At 35.8% G+C, this 22,157-nt stretch overlaps 1 protein-coding gene across 2 annotated transcripts in view; it reads right to left on the bottom strand.

Moving 5' to 3' along the window:
• Positions 1-22,157, bottom strand: part of LNPEP (leucyl and cystinyl aminopeptidase) — a 205,211-nt gene that overhangs the window by 103,928 nt on the left and 79,126 nt on the right. For both annotated transcript variants that reach the window (XM_007486571.3, XM_056825018.1), the window contains exons 7-11: positions 21,709-21,822; positions 11,912-12,043; positions 8,350-8,481; positions 7,653-7,816; positions 5,342-5,430 (exon numbers count right to left, since the gene is read on the bottom strand). In XM_007486571.3, coding sequence (XP_007486633.1) covers positions 5,342-5,430; positions 7,653-7,816; positions 8,350-8,481; positions 11,912-12,043; positions 21,709-21,822 — 631 coding nt within the window. The remainder of the gene's footprint in view (positions 1-5,341; positions 5,431-7,652; positions 7,817-8,349; positions 8,482-11,911; positions 12,044-21,708; positions 21,823-22,157) is intronic.

Here is a 22,157-nt window from a genome sequence, read left to right as displayed (position 1 = left end):
TGATGGGATTGACTATATCTGTGAGACAAAAATCTTTCTTATGTGGGTAAGAGTCAAGTAGAAGAACTTTTTCATAGGATCGCCGGGAAGGAAATGTCCACAGCACGAGGGTTCCAATGGCAAGGGCAGTGAGGTGGTGCAGGAGGTAGAGTGCCAACCCTAGAATCAGGGAGACTCCTCTTCATGAGTTCAAATCTGGCTTCAGACACTTACTAGCTGGGTGACTCTGGGTAAGTCACTGAACTCTGTTGACCTCAGTTTCCTCATCTGCAAAATGAGCTGGAGAAGGAAATGGCAAACCATTCCAGGATCTCTACCAAGAAAACCCCAAATGGGGTCATGAAGAGTCAGACATGACTAAAACAACTGAACCAGAACACACCAGAAGGCGGAGAGAAAAAAACTCTCCTGACATTAGGGTATCAGTCTATACAGTAACAGGGTCAGTGATGTAAAAAGTGGAGGTACTATGTGAAAGAAGTCAATGAGCTTTGTTTAGTTTTTCCACATCTTCCAAATTCTGAATTTGAGACTCCAACCAAAGGTACAAAGAAACTGTAAAACTGTACAAAAGACACCAGCCATATCTTTTAGTGAGCCCAGAGGAGTGAGTTCTCTTAACAGGATCAGGGTCAGAATGACAGTTCCATTTTTGAGGGGTAAGCAATATGATCTAACAGCCAACTTAAATGGAAGAAATGAAGATGAAATGACTCGATATTGGTTTACAAAGTATTTGCCAAAGGAATAAAAAGCCAATGACTACTTTTACAAAGAAACATTTGGATCGCTGGGCATCAGGGAATCAGTCTGTTGACCAAAAAGCAATAAGGTCCTGGGCTAAGTTCTGGAAATGGAAATAAAGGCAACATTCAAAAAGGTTCTAGCCTAAGCTGATGACTCATCAGTGAATATCACTATACATAAAAGAGTACAATTAATCCATCCATAAACATAGCCCAAAGGGGTCAACAAGGGCTGAGAAAAAGCCATGACATTTGGCAACAAGGATATCCTTGGTCACTGGGGAGAGGGCAGCTGTGGTCAGAAGCTGGGCTGGAAGGGGATGACAAAAGGGAGCTGTGAAAAAGAGGAGGCACCAGCTGTAGAGGGACTTAAGTTTGGCCACAAAGGGCAGAGGAAGATAGAAGATGACAGAGGAATGATGGAAGGATTAAGTAAGATTTTTTTCCTCCTGGAAACAGGGAAGACAAGGATGTGTTTATAAGCCAGTCAAAAGGGAGAGATTGACAATCGAGGATAGAGCAGACAGAGAAAGTCTATGAAGAAATTGGTATGGCAGTCCAAATTAAATCAGTTTGCATTATGTTATTCAACTGCAATATAGTGGGATTAATCACGGATCGGGGCTATCTGCTGGACGAGACAGGAAGGAACAGGTTCATTTGAGCAGGTAGAGAGTAAGCCTTCGTTAGGAATGAGGCACCTCATTTTATGTGACAGGAGTAATTGAAAGTATAATCTGTTTCGATTCTTCTGTCCCCATCTCATTTTTCACAATCAATAATACCTAGTTTGAAAAGGTCAGGTTGATTTTAATAGCACACCATATCTTTTTCTCATTTTTGTTCCTTCTTCTAGCTCTGGATTAATTTTTATCTTTGTTCTAACAAGTTAATGTCTGAAAGGTGCTTGATTTCCTAATGTCTCCTTCATGAGTAATGAATCATCTGTTAAAATATACTCAATCTGATCTTTTGTGACATTATATCCAGTACCTACTAATTTTTCTCTTAAATAAAATACTTGTGATATATAGGTGTGAGGATTCCGGGCGGTATACATTTGGCTTTTTTCAATCCTTATCCTGATCCATATTTTCCAACTTTTTTTGGTCATCCATGATTAATTTCCACTATTGCACTGAAGTCATTAAGTAGCATAATGTAAGCTCATTTAATTTGGACAGTCTCATCAATTTCTTTATATCCTTTTACTTCCTAATTATTTTCTAATTATGTTGCTCTTTTTCCAAATAGTTCTCATGAACACTGCAATATGGAATGACAAAAAATAAAGTGTTTTTTTTCCTTTGACCAAAAGTAAAAACCAACCCTGGTACTTTCTTTTTTTGCCTCTCTCCAGGAAGAAATCGTAAGCTATTATTCAATTTAGCGACCAACTTCATTCTGCCTTCTGATTTTGTGTAAGATTTTCTGTCAAGACTGATAAAATACAGGTCTTTTATATATATCTCTATATATTTACCTACATACATATATATCTGCTAGTCACTGATCAAGGTTCTCACATTTATAATAACAACAACTAAGTCAATGTTTCTGGATGGTTTAAAAATTGTGTGATTCAGGGGCAGCAGGTGACAGTAAAAAGAGCCAGGCTTGAAGATGGGAGACACCTCCTAACCGTGACCCTGGGCACATAAGTCCCTTAACCCCCACTGCCTCACCTTTACCATTCTTCTGCCTTGGAACCAATATACAGTATTGATTTGAATATGGAAGGTAAGGGTTTAAAAAAATGTATTAAGAACCTACTATATTTCCAGCTGCAAGTTGGAGAACAACTGCCATTTGGCAATGGTTTTAAAGGGAACAGCCTCATTAGGCATTCCTTAAACCAATGAAATGGCAAGTGTAGGCAAAAATATGAAGAAAATGGATAAAGATGGGATTCTACACAATATCCTTAATGCTTTTTTTATAAGGAAAATATGGGTTTGATTTTTAAACGTAGCAAAAATACTAATAAAAGGAAATGACAACTACCTCTCATGAATCCAGACACCAAATATTAAATATCAGCTGTAAAAATATAGCCATACATTAACATTATTCATCATAACCAAGCAGGGCTTATGCCTAGTATGCAATACTAGGAAGGTGAAAAAAGATTATATCCATAAAGAAAAAGCTTCCAATCTAATGATGGGCACAAAAATGGATACAGCAAAGATCTCAGATTTACCAGCTCTGTGACTCTAGGCAAGTTGCTTAACCTCTGTCTGTTTCAGTTTTCTCAACTATAAATAGTATAGTGGTAGTGTCTCGGTGACCAAGAATGACAATTGTCTTTGTGCATTATCATCTATTGATGTACCCTCATGTGGCTTTGAAGTCCAAAGACTGAGGCGCAAAGTTTGTGACACATGGGGCATGGAACACCAGTTGTTACGGGAGGTGCGGTTGAATGGAGATAATAATAGCACCTACCCAGTGAGGATCAAATGAGATCCTATTTGCAAAGCACTGAGCACAGTGCCTGACAGGTAATAGACACTCTGTAAGTGTTTATTCCTTTCCCCTCAATGAAAAAAATGAGCATAATTTTCTCAGAGCAATGAAATCTATCTACCTTAAGGCAGGAAAAAAACCATAGTATTCAATTAAGAAATATTCCCACTAAAGTCAAGTAAAAAACAAAGAAGTCCACTTTTATTGTTTTTGACAGTATTAGGAATGCTAGATAATAAAACAGTAGAAGAAGTTTGAAGAATGTCATTACAAATGAAGAGGCCAAAAATAACAAAATGATGACATTAATTTAAAAATTTATATATTTTCTGCTATTTGACTACCAGAAGGCTAATTTATTGAACTAGACAAAATAACCAGATCATATGGAAGAAGGAAAGGAATTATCAAGGAAAATAATGGATAAAAAAGGAAGAATGATAGAAGTTCAAAACTATCAAATTTAAAATTATATTATAAAGCATTAATCTTTGAAGACTACTTGGTACTGGTTAAAGAAAAGTATAACAGAATAGACCAGTAGGTAAAAAAAATAGTAGCAATCAAACACTAGTCAGTGTTCAATAAAACACAGAACACAATCTTTGTGGGTAGGGATGGTGGTAGCAGTAAGAAATGCCTCTATTAGACCAGAAATTCTGGGTAAGCCCAGAAAGTAGTCAGGAAACCGGTTACCAATCAGCATATTTTACCATACACCACAAAAATTCCCAATAGATTTATATTTATGTATCTTTATTTTTTAAAAGGAAAAGAGAATGGAAGGAAGTGACATTTTAAAAAAATAATTATATGGACAGTTCTTAACCTAACAAGGATATAGATTATCATAAAAGAGGGAAAAAAGGCATTTTTATTATATAAAATGTTTTTGTACAAACTAGAGAAACTACTGACCAGGCTCCACCCAAAAAAAAATCTTTGCAACAAATACTATGAAAATACAAATACTATGCAAGTCCAATATCCAAAATCCATAAAAAATTGAAAAAGTATAAGATCAAATGCTGATCCAAAATAATTAAATGATCAAAGAATAGTCTTACAATGAATAAATACAAACTGTTGACAACAATTTGAAAAAATAAGAAATACTTTAAAAATGTAAATTAAAATAAATCAGAGATTATGTTTCATGACCATCAAATTACCCTCAAAGATGATAAAAGACAAAAAAGAGATAACAATGAAGGAGCTGAAGAAAAGCAGGGACATGTTATTGTTTGTAAAAGGAACAAACTGTTCCAGAAATTGGCTTGGAATTAATAATGTGAATAAAATCTCAAAACTGTTCATATCATTTTTCCCAGAATAATCACAACATGCCTTCAAAGAGATCAAACCCAAAAGGCTGGTCATATGTATATCAAAATATTCATAGCAATGCTTTTTGTGATAGCAAAATACTGGAAACAAAGTGAGTATCCAACAAATATAATGACTTTTTGGATCATAAAAATGAGAAACACAAGGAATTCAAAGAAACTTGGGAAGCCTACTATTAACTGATAAGAATCAAAGAATGCAGAACCAAGAAAAAATATTCAAAATAACTACAAAAATGTACTCAAAAAGCTTAGTGCTGAAAATTTTTCCTTTTCTCAATAGATAGGAAATGAAAAGCTAATGCAGAATCATGCACATACTGTCAGATATATTTGATCTGTCCTTTTCTTTTGCTCAGTTATTTCTCTTTCTTTCCAGGGAGGAGACTATTGTATAAGTAGGGAATACTAGAAAATAAAAATGATAATAATACACAACAATAATAATAATAATAGCTAACATCTACATAGTGACTGTTATATGTTAGGTACTGTGCTAAGCTCATTTCATATTTTATATTTTATCCTCACAACAACTCTAGGAAGAAGAAGTTATTATCTCCATTTTGCAGATGAAGAAACTGAGGCAAACAAAAGTGACTTGTCACAGAGGTCACAGAGATAGCAAATGTCTGAGGTCAAATCTGAACTTGGGTCTTTCTAATTCCAAGCCCAGCCCTCAATTTATTGCAATAGCTAGCTGCTTAAATCATTTTTAAAAATAGAAGAATCACTAAGTCATTAAAATGCTAGATAGATTTAAAATTTTATATACAATACCTGATTTTTTGTCCAGTAACAACCTATGTGGACAATCTGGTTGCTTACAATCACTAGTGATGTAGGAGAGTGGAATATGCCACAGATGGCTATCAAGAAAAAAAATTAATGAAAAATTATTATTACTCTTTAAAACTTGGTTATATAGTTTTTTAAAAGAATTCATTAAAATTTTAAAGCTATTATTTCTAGAGTTAATTTATCAAATTACAGTATTCCATAAACATGTCTGATTTATGCAAGACATTCAAAAAGTTCCCTTCCCCTCCCCTCTATCTGGTCAATAAAAATGTGAGGAAAATCAAATAGAAATAAAATATATTGATTAATTTAAAATCTGAATACAACAAAAAAGAAAACTTCTTCTTCTGAAACAAGGCCTTTCCTTTTCTAACCTGAAACTAAAATCTAAAAAATTCCAGTTTTTAAGGGGGGTGGGGGGAAGAGTATATTCTCACATTCAAGACTTGTATAGATAAATGGTCTATACCAGTGGTTTCCCAACCCAAACTATTTTAGGCTATGAAAATATCCAATTCTCTGTCATAGAATACACTTCTGTATCCTAGGCCTAGAGATGCTGGGGATTTGGGTGTGGAAATGGGTGAAAAAGGAAATAAGGGGTTGGGGGGATTTAGAATGCAGGGAGAAAGAAGTAGGAGGAGAGGAAAGAATCTGTTTTCAAAGCTTATAGGTTTATGGATCAGGGATGGAGAAATATTACCCCCCGTACCTCTGTCTAGGCACATAGCTGACTTCATCCCTGGTCCCCAAGTATCTATAGACAGTTCTCTCTCTATGTGAGGGGCCTTGATCACTCTCCAGATTTCTCCATAGAATGGCTTGTTGGCCTCAGCCTGGGACAGGGGCAAAGGTGGGGGGTGAAACAGGCAGACACACACACCTAGGAGAGGCTGGGTGACACAGACACACCCCGTAGAGGCCAGATGACACAGACACACCCAGTAGAGGCCAGGTGACAAAAATACACCCAGGAGAGGCCAGGTGACACAGACACAACCAGGAGAGGCCAGGTGACACATACACACCCAGGAGGATCCAGGTGACACAGACATATCCAGGAGGGGCCAGGCGACATGGACACAGCTAGGAGAAGCCAGGTGACATAGACACACCCAGTAGAGGCCAGGTGACACAGACACACCCAGGAGAGGCCAAGTGACATAGACACACCCAGGAGGGGCCAGGTGACACAGACATACCTAGGAGAGGCAGGTTACATAGACACAACTAGGAGAGGCAGGTTACACAGATACACCTGGGAGGGGCCAGCTGATACAGACACACCCAGGAGGGGCCAGCTGACATAGACACACCTAAAGTGACACAGGCACACATAGAAAAGGCTGGGGCAAAAGAGGGCCAGGGAAAGCCAGTGTGGGTGTCAAAGGCAGGCACACATGGGGAACAGGAGTTTTGGGCAGAGTTCTCTTCTCACTTCTCTTCTCACTCTCAAGGCACTGGAGGACCCTAGTCAAGCCCCAGACCCTGACACAGGGGTGTCTCTCCACATCTGTTCAATGCTTTCACCTGGGGAGGGTTTTCTAAAGGGTCTTCTTAGGTGGGAGGCCATGAAGTATGTAGCTGAGGAGCAGGAATGGTGAGATACAGCAAAAGCACCATATGGTAAAATTGTCATCATTGCTGTTCTAGAATGGGGATTTCTTTGAGAATTATTTCTCTAAAGTCAAACCTGCCTAATGTGAAAATGTATTAGGTGAGAACTGCCTTCAATTCTTTACTGTAGCCCAAATAATCTCTGTTAAGAAAAACATTTAAAAAAATTAAAAAACAAAAAACATCTTCCACAATACCTTCTTTTCTTTATGATTATCTATCTATATAGTAGGCTTATTTTCTCTGAATGTTTTCTGGGGGTAAAAAAATGACTAAATAAAAAACTCAGAACTGGGAAGGGCCTTAGAGACCTCTAGTTCAATGCCCTAATTTTATAGATTAGGAAACTAAAGACCAGAGAAGTCACCAATCCAAGGGCACACAGGCAGCGAGCAACAAAGGCAAGATATACCAATTCGCATCCTCTGATTTCAAAATCACTTCATTTTTGACTGTACCACTGTGAGGTTAAGCCTCCACTGAGTAAACATAAAAATGAGAATATTAAAAGAGAGCATAGGGGGAAGCTGAATGGATTGAGAGCCAGGCCTAGAGTAGGAGGTTCTGGGTTCAAATGTGGCCTCAAACACTTCCTGGCTGTGTGACCCTGGATATGCCAAAGTCACTTAGCTTAGCTCTTAAGGGGGAGGGAAAGAGAGAAAAAACAAATAACCTTGAATCTGAAGGATGAACTCCAGAATTTGTAGCACTTTGAAAGAATCTCTCTTGTTGTACGAAAATTTGTTTCCCTTTTCTTTGAACAGTTACCAAAGGAAATCCTGGCTGCAGGGTCCAAGTTTTCATCATTGTTTTTACATCGAGAGTTTCTCTTGTAACCTGCAAAATAAAAACAATTTCACTTTGGAGACAAGAGCATTTTACCAATAGATTTACTATGATTTTATTTTTTATTTTTTTATTTTTTTTTTTTGCCTGAGGACATCTGATAAAGACCATCTCTGGCTCAATCTTAATGAATAGCCAGTGACATAAATTTGCATTAGGATGTTAACCAACTAAGGAACTTTGTCAGAAATACTGAAGAAAAAGTCGGAAAATGGAGAGAAACTAAATGATAACCTAGGTTAGAAGGGTGTGATGAAGATATCACATACCGAAAAGCAGTATTAATTAATAGTGAAAGGAAAAATGTAAAATAAACACATTTTTCTAGACTTCTGTACTTTAGAAGAATGTGCTCCTTCCTCTCTCTCAAAAAAAAATAGTAATTTAACTATTCTCATTATTTAGTAAGATTTTTGATTTATATTTATATGTTAACAAAGGATTCGCAAAAACTAGATTTTTCTAACTTCTTATTACTTTCAGTTAAATGAAATACCTAAAATAAAAGTTTCTAGGACACTTACCTCATTAAAACTATTCCAAAGGTCATCGCTTTGAATGGATGCATAACTGTGATTGTGCAAATAAATCACAATAGAATGTTGAAACACATCTTCTGTCAGAAAAGTTTTCAGCATTAACAAAAGAGATGCTCCCTTAAAAAAATTAAATTAAGTGAATAGAAAGAATGGACTTTCATAGCTTAAAGATTTGGTTCCATATCTAAACATACTGAACAGATTTTCCTTCCTCCAAACTATAGAAGCCTGATTTTATTCTTACACTGAATCAGATTTCAATAATATGGGTCAGAGCATGCAACCTGAAACATGGAAGTGAAAGTTTTACATAATAGGATCACATTTTAGAACAGATTAGTATGGTTCCCTAATGGCAAAATCAAAAATAAGTTCCTGTATTACTGATTTTGCTTCATGAATTCATTTAAATTCAGTAATTATTTTATGAAATTTAAATTGCCTTGAAAATTATTTAAAGGTTTAGAAAGCAGTTTTCTATTCTTTCTCTTTTCTTCCAAGGGCATTTTTTCTAACTTTAATGATTTTTGCTACTAATTCCCTAGACTTCTTAAAAGTCTAGAAAAGAGCCAACAGGCCTAGCAGCACAAGCCTGGAGTTTCTGCTCTTGGAGAGACTGAGACTGGTAGATTGCTTGAGTTTGGGAGTTTTAAGCTATAGCCAATAGAGCTAATATTGATGTCTACACTAAGTCCAGCAGTAATATCGTGAGCCCTTGAGGAACAGGGCCATCAGGATCACTAGGCAGTGTCAAATTTACACAGGCTGCCACAAGGAGGGTTGCTATAAATATTCTAGAACATTATTTTCCTTTTTCCCTGAATACCTTAAGAAATAAACCTAATAGTGTTTTACTGGGGCAAAAGGTATAGAGTTTTCTGCCTCTCTGAGCATAATTCCAAATTGCTCTCCAAACTGGTTAGATCAGTTCACAGTTCTATCAATAGTGTATTAGTGTCCCCATTTTTCCACAATCCCTTCAACGTTTCTCATTTGGCCCCTTTATCATTTTAGTCAATCTGCTAGGTGTAAGACAATATCTCAGAACTGTTTTGTTTTGCATTTCTCTATTCGATAATAATTTAGAGCATTTTTTCATATAATTATATTTCATCCAAAAACTGTTCATATCTTTTGACCATTTATCAATTAGGGAATGGTTCACATTATAAAGTTGACAAAATTCTCTATGTATTTTAGATATGAAATCTCTACCCAAGAAATCATAATGCCCCCCCCCAATTTTTTGCTTTCTTTCTAATCTTGGTTACATTAGTTTTATTTGTAAAAACTCTTTTAAATTTAATGTATTCGAAATTATCCATTTTATATTTCATAATACTTTGTCTCTTGTTTCTTCATAAATTCTTCTCTTATTCATAAATCTGATGGGTAATATGTTCCATATTTTTCTAATTTGCTTATGATAGCAATACCAGACTTTAAATTGTATTATAAGGCAGTAATTACTGAAAACTATCTGGTGTTGGCTAAGAAATAGAAAAGTAGATTAGCAGAACAGATGAGATATAATGAACAGTAGTAAAAGATATTAATAAGTTATATTAATAAGTTTGTGTTTGACAAAAGTAAAGTTCAGGCTTCTGGGAAAAGAATTCACTATTTGGTAAAAATGTTGGGAAAACTGGAAAGCTGTCTGGCAGAAACTAGAGACAGATTAATATCTTACACAATTTTCCAAGATAAGGTAAAAATGTATATGACCTAGATATAAAAGAAGATGCTTAACATTCTAAACATTTTTCTAATATATGTGAATTTGCCCCTTAATATCACAATAGGAAAACCAATATGTTCTCCAAAATAACATAAGTAGTCTATATAGTCTATACCAAAGTAGTACAACAATTAGACCAAGAAGAAAACAGAGACTTTCAAAAGTACACTCATTACACAATAAAGGATTCAACTCAAAACTTTATCTGATATTTCATAAAATTCAGTGATTAAAAACTTACATAAAACAAGTATTTTCTCTGCCTAAAACCTACTTTATATTGTTTGGTTTAATATTTAACAATATTTATGACATTATAAGACTTGTGGATTATATTTAAACATTAACTTAAATATTGATTTAATAAATTTAATAAACCTAATTATGTATGCATTATAGAAAACCTAAATTTTATTATTTCAGTTAAATAAAACTGAAGCAGAAGTTTTGGGGATACTACCTTATAAAAAGTAATTAATGGTTTTAAATTTTATTATGTCAAAGAATCCCCAAAAGTATAATAAAGTGAAAGGCTTCTCTATCTTCTATGATCATTACGCAGATATTTCATTTCCTACAAATACACAGATGGAGAATTGTTTTGTTTCATCACAATTTTAACACTACAGTGAAAAAAGAGTAGAAGGTGTTCTAAAGAACACATTTTTCCACACTGGTGTTTGTTTTCCTCATTCATACTGGTCAATAATCTAGTGTCCCCTCTATGTTCATTGGAGCACACATCTTTATTCCATTTTCATTTCCCTTCCCATAGGACAGGAGCCAAACATACCTCAGAGACCACATGTTTCATTTCAATAAAGGATGAGGAAACTGAACTCTTACTGAGAAATGGAAGAGAAGATAAAAGTATAGAAACAAAGATTTCATAGCCATAGAACCAGTTGGGGGCAAGAATAAGACTTATTTATACTTTTCACATCTATGATGCAAATCCCCAACAGGTAACATAAACTGATATTAAGTCTCTTTTTAAGCAGGGTCATTTAGTGCCTTAAAAAATGATAGTCATTACTGTACTAGGAGGAACATGCCAATATCAACTTCCACAAAACCCTGACAGTAAACATCAGATTGAGTAAAACTCCATTCTACTTAGTTTTTGAAAATGAAATTCAAAGTGGTTTATTTTAAGCCAGTTTGCATTTATGCAAATTTAAACCACATCCTTAGAACTACCCAGCAACCAAAGGGTTAGATCATCTTTAGTTGACTGCCTCCTGTTTTTAAAAACTCTTTGTCATTAGCAGTTTTTCTCAGGGAGGAGAGAATAGAGTTAAGAAGATTGCCTGGCTGCAATGAGAACCCTGAGGAGGTTAGATAACAAATCTGAAGGGGACCTAGTCATCATGGTCATGTGACTCCCTCTACTACTTTTCAGCAGCATGTGATTAGGAACAGAGAGGGAAGATTGTAGGAGTATTGTAGGTCTGACATAGAGGTTAGAGTCACTTTGAGTACAGAGGGCAGTGAATGAATAAATTGTTATATTCTTAAAACAAATAAATATACAAGTTTGCTTCATTTCTCTTTTTTCTTTCTATTCTTCTTCCTTTCTTTCCCATCCTTTCCATCTTAGAATCAATACCTTGTATTGGTTCTAAGATCACATAGCTTTAGGAAGTATCTGAAGCCAAACTGAACCCAGGACCTCCCATCTCTAGGCCTGGCTCACAATACCCCATCTCAAAATGCCCCCATGTTTGCTTAATTTGTTACTTAACATGAGGTAAGTAGCTTGCAAACACAAAATCAACTAAAACTGAGCAGATTTTACTAGACCAGTACCTTAAAATAGGAAAGAGAATCAAACATTTCTTCAATTTGCTCTGAAGACTGGACGGAAGATGACGTTGCATGAGATGAATTGAGAGAATCCTTCTTCATGGTCTTAAAACGAGCACTCAAGAAGTCCTCATACTGGCAAAAGAATACAAAAATATTTCAAGAAAGCACAAGGGAAGATTTAATCATATTTGACAACTTTTTAAAGCTTAGATTAAAGGGAAATGAAAGAAGCTTAAGCTTTTCTTTTTTCTTCTAATTCATCTGAAAAAGTAATTGTCTCTGTTGATCAAAACAGTCTTGTCTTATGTACCTATCTGCTCAATCTTTTTTCTCTCTTTTCTCTTCTTTATACACACACATAAATAAATAAAATGACTGCCAAATTGAGGAAGGGAAGGCTATTTTTGCTGGTAAATGGGATGAGAAGTGAAGGCACCTGTTGAAGACAGCCTTCTCAAGGAGTTTAGCCACAAAAGGAGAGAAAAATAGGAATGAGAGTTAGCAAGGAAAGAAGGATCAAGGAATTTTCTTTAAGTTATAGAGGAAACACAGGCATTTTTTTAGGCAACAGGGAAGCAGCTAGTAGACAGAGAGAGATTGAGAATAAATTCTAGAGAAGGGATGAAAGAGGGAGCAACCTTCTAGAAGAGGCAGCATGTAATGAGATTCCTTGGGCAAGGTGGACGGGTTGGCCTTGGCAAAAAAGAACTTCTTAATATTTGAAAACAGGGGTGAAGGAGGAAAATGTAGCAGAAGGCATGAGTGACAGAAGATGAGGAAGAGTCAAGAGGGAGCTTATGGCCTGAATTGTTTTTAATAAAGTATGAGGCAATGGTGGAGAGTAGGAGGAAGGGGAACCACGGTAGGTCTGGGGAAGGATAAAAATATTTGGAAGAACAGATGTGGGGAGCAAAGTACTGTGTTATTTAGGAAGGTGAAAAAGGATTATCTGGCAGCAGCAAGGGCCCAGTTGAGGTTGCATTAACATAAATCTGCAGCCAGTCAGAACAGCTGTGAGATTTTCTCCACCTCTGCTCAGCAGCATGTTGGAAGAAGCAAAGGCAGAACATGGTGGGAGTGATCCAAGGTGGATGCCTAGCAGGACATGGTTAATGACATATTAAATGGCCCAGGAGCTCAAGTGATGAGGACAGTAGAGAATTGGCTTTCTGAGGAGTCAAGATAAGAAGGGCAGACAGCCCTGGAGAGAACGAGGGGCCCAGCATGGAGTAAACCAAGGAAACGGGATGTGTGCTAAGTGCGATATTAGTACTTGTTTGTGAGGAGGGAAGATTGGTAATCTGATTCATTAGATACTTGGTACTTGAGGTATTAAAAGAAGTAAATATGCATGGAGGCAGAGTCAAGATGGCGGCTTAGAAGCAGCAAAAGTTCAGACCTCCCTTCCTTACCGATCACAAACTGAATGCTCCTAGGGGACTAAAATTCAAACTTAACAACAGGACAGAGGCGGGAAATCCTTCTTCTGGACTCAAATCAAAAGGTACACCACCCCCAAAAGCCTGAATCTGAGAACACTCAGTTCTAAAGGGAAGGCAGAAGGAAGATCCCAGGACCCCTCCCCCCCCAACCCAGAGTGCTGAGCCCCCAGTGGCAGACGGAACCTAAGGGCAGGCAAAGGTGCTGGTTTGGAGGGTCTACCTTGTGAGCAGTGGGGTGCTGGGCTCGGAGCATCCAGTAAGGGCAGCAGGAAGGAAGCCAGGGAGAGACCAGGGAGTCTGTAGCCCCGTGGCTGGGTCCTTCCATCTAGTTCCAGTCTCACCAGAGGTTTTTGCCTCAGGGCACATCCAGACCAACCCAGTTGAACCTAATCCCATCAGGACTCCTCAGAGCCCAGGGAGGCCAGGACCCCTCTCCCCCTAGAGTACAGGGCCTCCTGCAAGGACAGGAACCTCAGGGCAGACAAAGGCACTGAGGAACCTTGCGAACAGCAGAGAAGCAGCTGGAGAGAACTGGAGAGAGCCTGGGTGGCACCAGTCTTCCCGGAGTCTTCAGCCTCAGAGCACATACAGTCCAACCCAGTTGAACTTAATCTGATCAAAAGCCTCCAGAGGACAGGGAAGCTAACATTCCTCCCCTAGAGACTGTACCAAGAGATCTGACAAAGCTCCAAGAGGGGAGGCTGACAGCCCTAAAACCAAAAAAAAAAATGAGAGGATCAAGAGCACAGACAAATATGAGGAGCAAAGAAGGGGTAAACTCAAGCAAACAACAGAAAAAGAAGATAGAAATTACAATAGATAACTTCTGTACAGGTAATGAGCAAAGAGCAAATGAAACAGAGGGGGAGGGGTCAGCAAAGGAAAAATCAGAAATCCCAGCGAATTGGATACAGGCTGCGGAAGAACTCAAAATGCAATTCAAAACACAATTAAGAAAGGTTGAAGACAATTGGGAAAAGAACTTTAAAATTAAGATAAATCATCGGGAAACAGAAAATAGTGTCTTGAAAGCCAAAATCAACCAGCTGGAAAATGAGGCAAAGGAGAGGAAAGATGAGGTGAAGAAGATGACAGATGAGAAAAAGGAGATGAAAGATAAAGAGGATGAAAGATGACCTCCAAAGAAAATCAGACCAAAAGGAAAAGGATGACCAAAAAGCCGAGGATGAAATCCAGTCTTTAAGAACCAGAATACAACAACTAGAATTGATTGACCTCACAAGGCAGCAGGACACTATAAAACAAAACCAAAAGAATGAAAAAATTGAGGAAAATATGAAGCATCTCATTCACAAAACAGACGATTTAAAAAATTGTTCAAGGAGAAACAATTTAAGAATCATTGGTCTACCAGAAGACCATGGCAAAAGAAAAAGCCTGGACATCATACCACAGGAAATTATTGAAGAAAACTGCCCCGATATCCTAAAACAAGAGGGAAAAGTGGAGATTGAAAGAATCCACAGATCACCTCCTGTACTGTACACCTCCCAACTGACAACACCCAAGAATGTTATAGCCAAATTTAAGAACTATCAGACCAAAGAAAAGATATTGCAAGCTGCCAAGAAGTCATTCAGATACCAAGGAACCGCAGTGAGGATAATGCAGGATTTGGCTGCATCCACACTGAAAAACAGAAAGCCATGGAATATGATATTCCAGAAAGCAAAAAAACTAGGTCTACAACCAAGAATCAAGTACCCATCAAAACTGACTATATTCTTACAGGGGGAAGTATGGTCATTAAACAAAATAGAAGAATTTCAAGAAGTTGTAAAGAAAAGACCAGACCTGAACAGAAAATTTGATGTCCAAGCACAGAACTCAAGAGAATCATCAAAAGGTAATTTAAAAAGAGGGAAAAAAAGAAAAACAAAACAAAACAAAAAAAATTTTTAAGACACTCAATAAGTTAAAATAATATGTATCCCTATAAGAAAAGAGGTCACTGGTAACTCTTAAAAACTGTTGTTATTACCTGGGCAGCAAAAAGAAGTATACTTAGAGGGAACAGTGACAAACTGTATAGGATGAAAGGACAAGACATAAATAGGTATATAGATATATGCATGCATAAATACATACATATAAGTATGCATATATATACATATATATATATAACTAGAGCTTAAAAATAGGGTAATATTAAAAGAAATGGGAAAAGAAACAAATAGGGGTAATTTATATGTCACAAAGAAGCTCATGGTAGAAGGGAGGAGAACATCAATACACTGGAAGAGTAAAGAGGTCGGAGACAGGAAATACTCAACTTTTACATGCTTTGAAATTGACTCAAAGATGGAAAAACAATCCAATCCCTTGGGGGCAGAGAATAGATTTGTGCCCCATAGGGGAGTAGAAGGGTAAGAAACGGACTGCTGGGGAGGGAAGCAGTACAAGGGAGGGAGAGGGGGGGGGGAATTTGAAAAAGACTACAGGGGAAAATAAGGGAGGGAATAAGAAGGGAGGGGGTTAGAAAGGGAAGTAAAATAAGGGGGGGGAACTAGGGGGTCCGATTATAAATAAACATTGGTGTAGAAGGAAATAGTGAAAGAAGAAAAGGCAGGACCAGGAGTAGAAATCAAAATGCTGGGAAATACACAGCTAGTAATCATAACTCTGAGTGTGAATGGAATGAAATCACCCATAAAACACAAGGGAATAGCAGAGTGGATTGGAATCCAAAACCTTACCATATGCTGTCTGCAAGAAACACACATGAGGAAGGTAGATAAGCATAGGGTGAAAGTAAGAGGATGGAGCCAAATCTATTGGGCAACAACTGATAAACAGAAGGCAGGAGTCGCAATCATGATATCTGACAAAGCCAAAGTAAAAATAAATCTAGTTAAAAGAGATAGGGAAGGTAATTACATCCTGATAAAAGGCAGTATAGACAATGAAAAAATATCTGTACTCAATATGTATGTACCAAATGGCATAGCATCCAAATTTCGAAAGGAGAAACTAGAGGAGCTCAAGGATGAAATAGATAGAAAAACTATACTAGTGGAAGAACTGAACCTTCCTCTATCCGAACTAGGTAAATCAAACCAAAAAATAAATAAGAAAGAGGTAAGAGAAGTGAATGAAATCTTAGAAAAAATAGTTAGTAGACATGTGGAGAAAAATAAATAGGGACAAAAAGGAATAAACCTTCTTTTCAGGAGCACATGGTACATTCACAAATATTGACCATGTATTAGGGCATAAAAATATTGCAAACAAGTGCAAAAGAAATGCAACTTTCTCAGATTACAATGAAATGAAAATAATAATTAGTAAGGGAACATGAAGAGGTAAATCAAAAATTAATTGGAAATTAAACAATACGATTCTCCAAAATCAGTTAGTTAAAGAACAAATCATAGAAACAATTAATAACTTCATTGAAGAAAATTACAATGATGAGACATCCTTTCAAAACCTATGGGATGCAGCTAAAGCAGTACTCAGGAGGAAATTTATATCATTGAGTTCATATATTAACAAATTAAGAAAGGCAGAGGTCAATGAATTGGGCATGCAAATTAAAAAACTAGAAAGTGAACAAATTAAAAATCTTCAGATGAAGACTAAATTAGAGATCCTAAAAAATCAAAGGAGAAATTAATAAAATTGAAAGTCAAAGAACTATTGATTTAATAAATAAGACTAGAAGCTGGTACTTTGAAAAAACAAATGAAATAGACAAAGCACTAGTCAGTCGAATTGAAAAAAGGAATGAAATAAACCAAACTGACAGTATCCAAGATGAAAAAGGAGACCTCACCTCTAATGAAAAGGAAATTAAGGCAATCATTAAAAACTACTATGCCCAATTCTATGGCAACAAATTTGGCAATCTAGGTGATAAGGATGAATACTTACAAAAATATAAATTGCCTAGACTAAATGAGGAAGGAATAAATTACTTAAACAACCCCATATCAGAAAAAGAAATTGAACAAGCCATCAAAGACCTCCCTAAGGAAAAATCCCCAGGTCCAGATGGATTCACAAATGAATTCTATCAAACATTCAAAGAACAACTAATCCCAATATTAAACAAACTATTTGACACAATTAGAAAAGAGTGAGTTCTACCAAATTCCTTTTATGACACAAACATGGTACTGATCTCAAAGCCAGGCAGGTCAAAAACTAAGAAAACTATAGGCCAATCTCCCTAATGAATATAGATGCAAAAAACTTAAATAGGATACTGGCAAAAAGACTCCAGCAAGTCATCACAAGGGTCATCCACTATGACCAAGCAGGATTCATACCAGGAATGCAAGGATGGTTCAATATTAGGAAAACCATCCACATAATTGACCATATAAACAATACATGATTATCTCAATAGATGCCGAAAAAGCCTTTGAGAAAATACAACACCCATTCCTATTGAAAACACTAGAAAGCATAGGAATAGAAGGGCCTTTCCTAAAAATAATAAACAGTATATATCTAAAACCATCAGCAAGCATCATCTGCAATGGGGATAAATTTGAAGCCTTCCCAATAAGTTCAGGAGTAAAACAAGGATGCCCATTATCACCTCTATTATTTAACATTATACAAGAAACACTAGCAATAGCAATTAGAGAAGGAAAAGAAATTGAAGGTATTAAAATTGGCAATGAGGAGACCAAGCTATCATTCTTTGCATATGATATGATGGTTTACTTAAGGAATCCTAGAGAATCAACCAAAAAGTTACTCGAAATAATCAACAACTTTAGCAAAGTTGCAGGATACAAAATAAACCCACATAAGTCATCAGCATTTCTATAGATCTCTAACCCATTTCAGCAGCAAGAATTAGAAAGAGAAATTCCATTTAAAATCACTCTAGACAATATAAAATTCTTAGGAATTTATCTGCTGAGACAAACACAGGAACTATTTGAACACAACTACAAAACACTCTCCACACAGTTAAAACTAGATTTAAACAATTAGAAAAACATTGATTGCTCATGGGTGGGACAAGCTAACATAATAAAAATGACAATCCTACCCAAATTAATTTACTTATTTAGTGCCATACCCATTGAACTACCAAAAAATTTCTTTACTGAATTAGAAAAAAACATAACTACGTTCATTTGGAAGAACAAAAGATCAAGACTAGCCAGGGAAATCATGAAAAAAAAATGCAAAGGAAGGAGGACTTGTAGTCCCAGATCTCAAACTATATTATAAAGCAGTGATCATCAAAACAATTTGGTACTGGCTAAGAGACAGAAAGGAGGATCAGTGGAATAGACTTGGAGTAAATGACCTCAGCAAGACAGTGTATGACAAACCCAAAGACCCCAGCTTTTGGGACAAAAATCCACTATTTGATCAAAACTGCTGGGAAAATTGGAAGACAGTGTGGGAGAGATTAGGTTTGGGTGAACACCTCTCACCCTACACCAAGATAAATTCAGAATGGGTGAATGACTTGAACATAAAGAAGGAAACTATAAGTAAATTAGGCAAACACAGAATAATATACACGTCAGAAGGGAGGGGAAAGATTTCAAAACCAAGTAAGACTTAGAAAGAGTCACAAAATGTAAAATAAATAATTTTAACTACATCAAATTAAAAAGGTTTTGTACAAACAAAGCCAATGTAACTAAAATCAGAATGGAAGCACAAATTGGGGAACAATCTTCATAAAAACCTCTGACAAAGGTTTAATCACTCAAATTTACAAAGAGCTAAATCAATTGTACAAAAAAATCAAGGCATTCTCCAATTGATAATTGGGCGTGAATAGGCAGTTTTCAGCCAAAGAAATCAAAACTGTTAATAAGCACATGAAAAAGTGCTCTAAATCTCTTATAATCAGAGAGATGCAAATCAAAACAACTCTGAGGTATCACCTCACACCTAGCAGATTGGCTAATATGATAATGAATGCTGGAGGGGATGTGGCAAAGTTGGGACATTAATTCATTGCTGGTGGAGTTGTGAATTGATCCAACCATTCTGGAGGGCAATTTGGAACTCTGCCCAAAGGGCGATAAAAGACTGTCTACCCTATGATCCAGCCATAGCACTGCTGGACTTGTAACCCAAAGAGATAATAAGGAAAAAGACTTGTACAAGAACATTCATAGCTGAGCTCTTTGTGGAGGCAAAAAATTGGAAAATGAGGGAGTATCCATTGACTGGGGAATGACTGAACAAATTGTGGTATATGTTGGTGATGGAATACTATTGTGCTAAAAGGAATAAATAATAAGGTGGAGGAATTCCATGGAGACTGGAACAACCTCCAGGAAGTGATGCAGAGGGAAAGGAACAGAACCAGGAAAACATTGTCCACAGAGTACAATGGTACAATCAAATGTAATGGACTTCTCCATTAGTGTCAATGCAATGTCCCTGAACAATCTGCAGGGATCTAAGAGAAAAAACAATATCCACAAGCAGAGGACAAACTGTGGGAGTAAAAACACCGAGGAAAAGCAACTGCTTGACTACAGGGGATATGACTGAGGAGAGACTCTAAATGAACACTCTAATGCAAATACCAACAACATGGAAATGGGTTCGAATCAAGGACATGGGTGATACCCAGTGGCACGTCGGCTATGGGAGAGGTGGAGGGGGGGAGGAAAAGAAAATGATCTTTGTTTCCAACAAATAATTTTTGGAAATGTCCAAATAAAATAATGCTAAAAAAAATTATCTTAAAAAAAAGAAGTGAATATGGAGGATTGTTTTCATATTTTTCTTAATATTTCATACTATTTATTTGAAACCTGCCTATCTGTTGGGCAATAGATCTTGTACATTTAATAATTCAATATATCATATATATTATATCTCATAAAAATGAAGAAATTTTTGTCAAATTTTTCTCTACTAATTCAAATGACATTTGTTCTGCTTTGTACAAAAATTTCTCAAACTTATATAATCAAACTTAACTACTTTATTTTCAGAACTGTGTCTTGTTTACATAAAAAAATGACCTCTTCATCTAGTATTATGAATATCTTCTGCTCTTAAAACATTAGATAGAATAGAGACATATATTGATATAAAGGCATGGATGACTATTATATTTAGATAGTCTATCAATTTAAATTTATTATAGTATAAGCTGTTGGTCTAATCCAATTGTTTTTCAGATTGCTTTCTAGTTTGACAAAAGTTTTGCCCCTCCAAAAAGAGTTCTTACCTCTGTAGTTAGTAATGTTATATTTAATGAATATTTTATTATTTCTGGAATTTTATGTTGAATATATTTTATCAGTCAAATTTTCTACTTTTGAAATGGAACCAAATAGTTTTGATAACAAGTGTCACATTATAATTTGAGATACGGCATTGAAAGACACTCTGAGATTATGATTTTGTTATTCCTCCAGATGAAATTTACTGTTTTTAGGTCTATTAAATAATTTCTTCATGCTTAAAAAAAGAATTAGTTTCTCCCACTATTCAAGATAGTCTAAAGTGTAGGGTTTGGCTGAATGAGAGTTAATACACTTTCTTGGAGTAGATTCTGATAGCATCCTAGTCAATAATCCTTCATTAAATCTTGAGAAACGATTATAAAGGTGAGACAAATATAAAAATGGCTATATTTCAACTTGCTATAGTTGAATGAATTTAATTGAACATAGTTGAATTTTCAAAATGTGATCTAAAGGGGGGACACTAAGTGACAACATGTGGTTTGTACCTAGTGTGGTCCAGTCATTTAGCTAGAGTGCTGCACATAGATAAGCCTATACAATGATAATAGGCATACTATATTTTTGTCTAATATTTATTCTTATATTTTCCTAGTTTCTGACCCTTCCTCCCCCACCCACATACATGCTAACTCTATCTGCTCCAAAATTATCTTTCAAAAAAGTTTTTTAAAATTTATTTAACTAAATTCACCAAACAATTAGAGGAATTGAAATATAGGATTTTAGACTGAAAGAAACTGCAAAAGTCACTTTAAGCCCCCTAGTTTTAGCCTGAAGAAATGAAGTAGTTTGTACAAGGTCACAGACAACAAGAAACATTGGAAAAAGCTATAAGGCTGCATATTCAAAACAACATTTTAAAGTGTATAACACACATGAACATATTATTACCACTTTCTATTATATATTTATGTTAGCACTAGAGTTCAGATGACAAAAGATGAAACTGACATAAAAAATTTAACTATTTTAATACCAACTAACAACTATCAAAAACTGTTTGACTCTCCCAAATGACACGGACATATATCACAGTATAATTAATTTATAAATAACATAATACAGTTTTTGACAGTAATTTTAAAAACTAATAATAAACCAAAAAAATAAAATCTCTATTAAGCCCAAGAATAGTACTTACACTTGATAACTGTTTGAAATTTTTATTCAAGGAGAAATATTCCATGAAAGTAGCAAATCCTTCATTTAGCCAAAGATCATTCCACCACTGCATAGTTACTAGGTTGCCAAACCACTAAGAGGAAAAACAGAACAAAAACAAAGAACTGATTGGCAAGATATGTGTTCTTAGGAAATTTTTAAGAATTTGAGACAAAAGACTAACATTTCTGACATCTAAGTCGAATATTTGTCACAAAGGAAGACTAGGATGAGGTGGAGACAATATATTTAACTGCTAAAAAGGGGGCAATATACTATAGATAAAATGTTATCAAGACGGAGTGGAGGAAAAGAGTAAATAGGATTGAATAAAGAAAAATGGCAGAGACTTAGAAGAAATAATGATATTTTACATTTTTACATTTAAATAGTGACATTTTAAGCAATGAAATTCATTTATTTAAAGGT

This window comes from Monodelphis domestica, chromosome 3 (assembly GCF_027887165.1).
Source record: "Monodelphis domestica isolate mMonDom1 chromosome 3, mMonDom1.pri, whole genome shotgun sequence".
Classification (NCBI taxonomy): Eukaryota; Metazoa; Chordata; class Mammalia; order Didelphimorphia; family Didelphidae; genus Monodelphis; species Monodelphis domestica.
The sequence above is the reverse complement of the archived record's forward strand: the minus strand, read 5'-3'. Positions and strand labels throughout refer to the sequence as shown.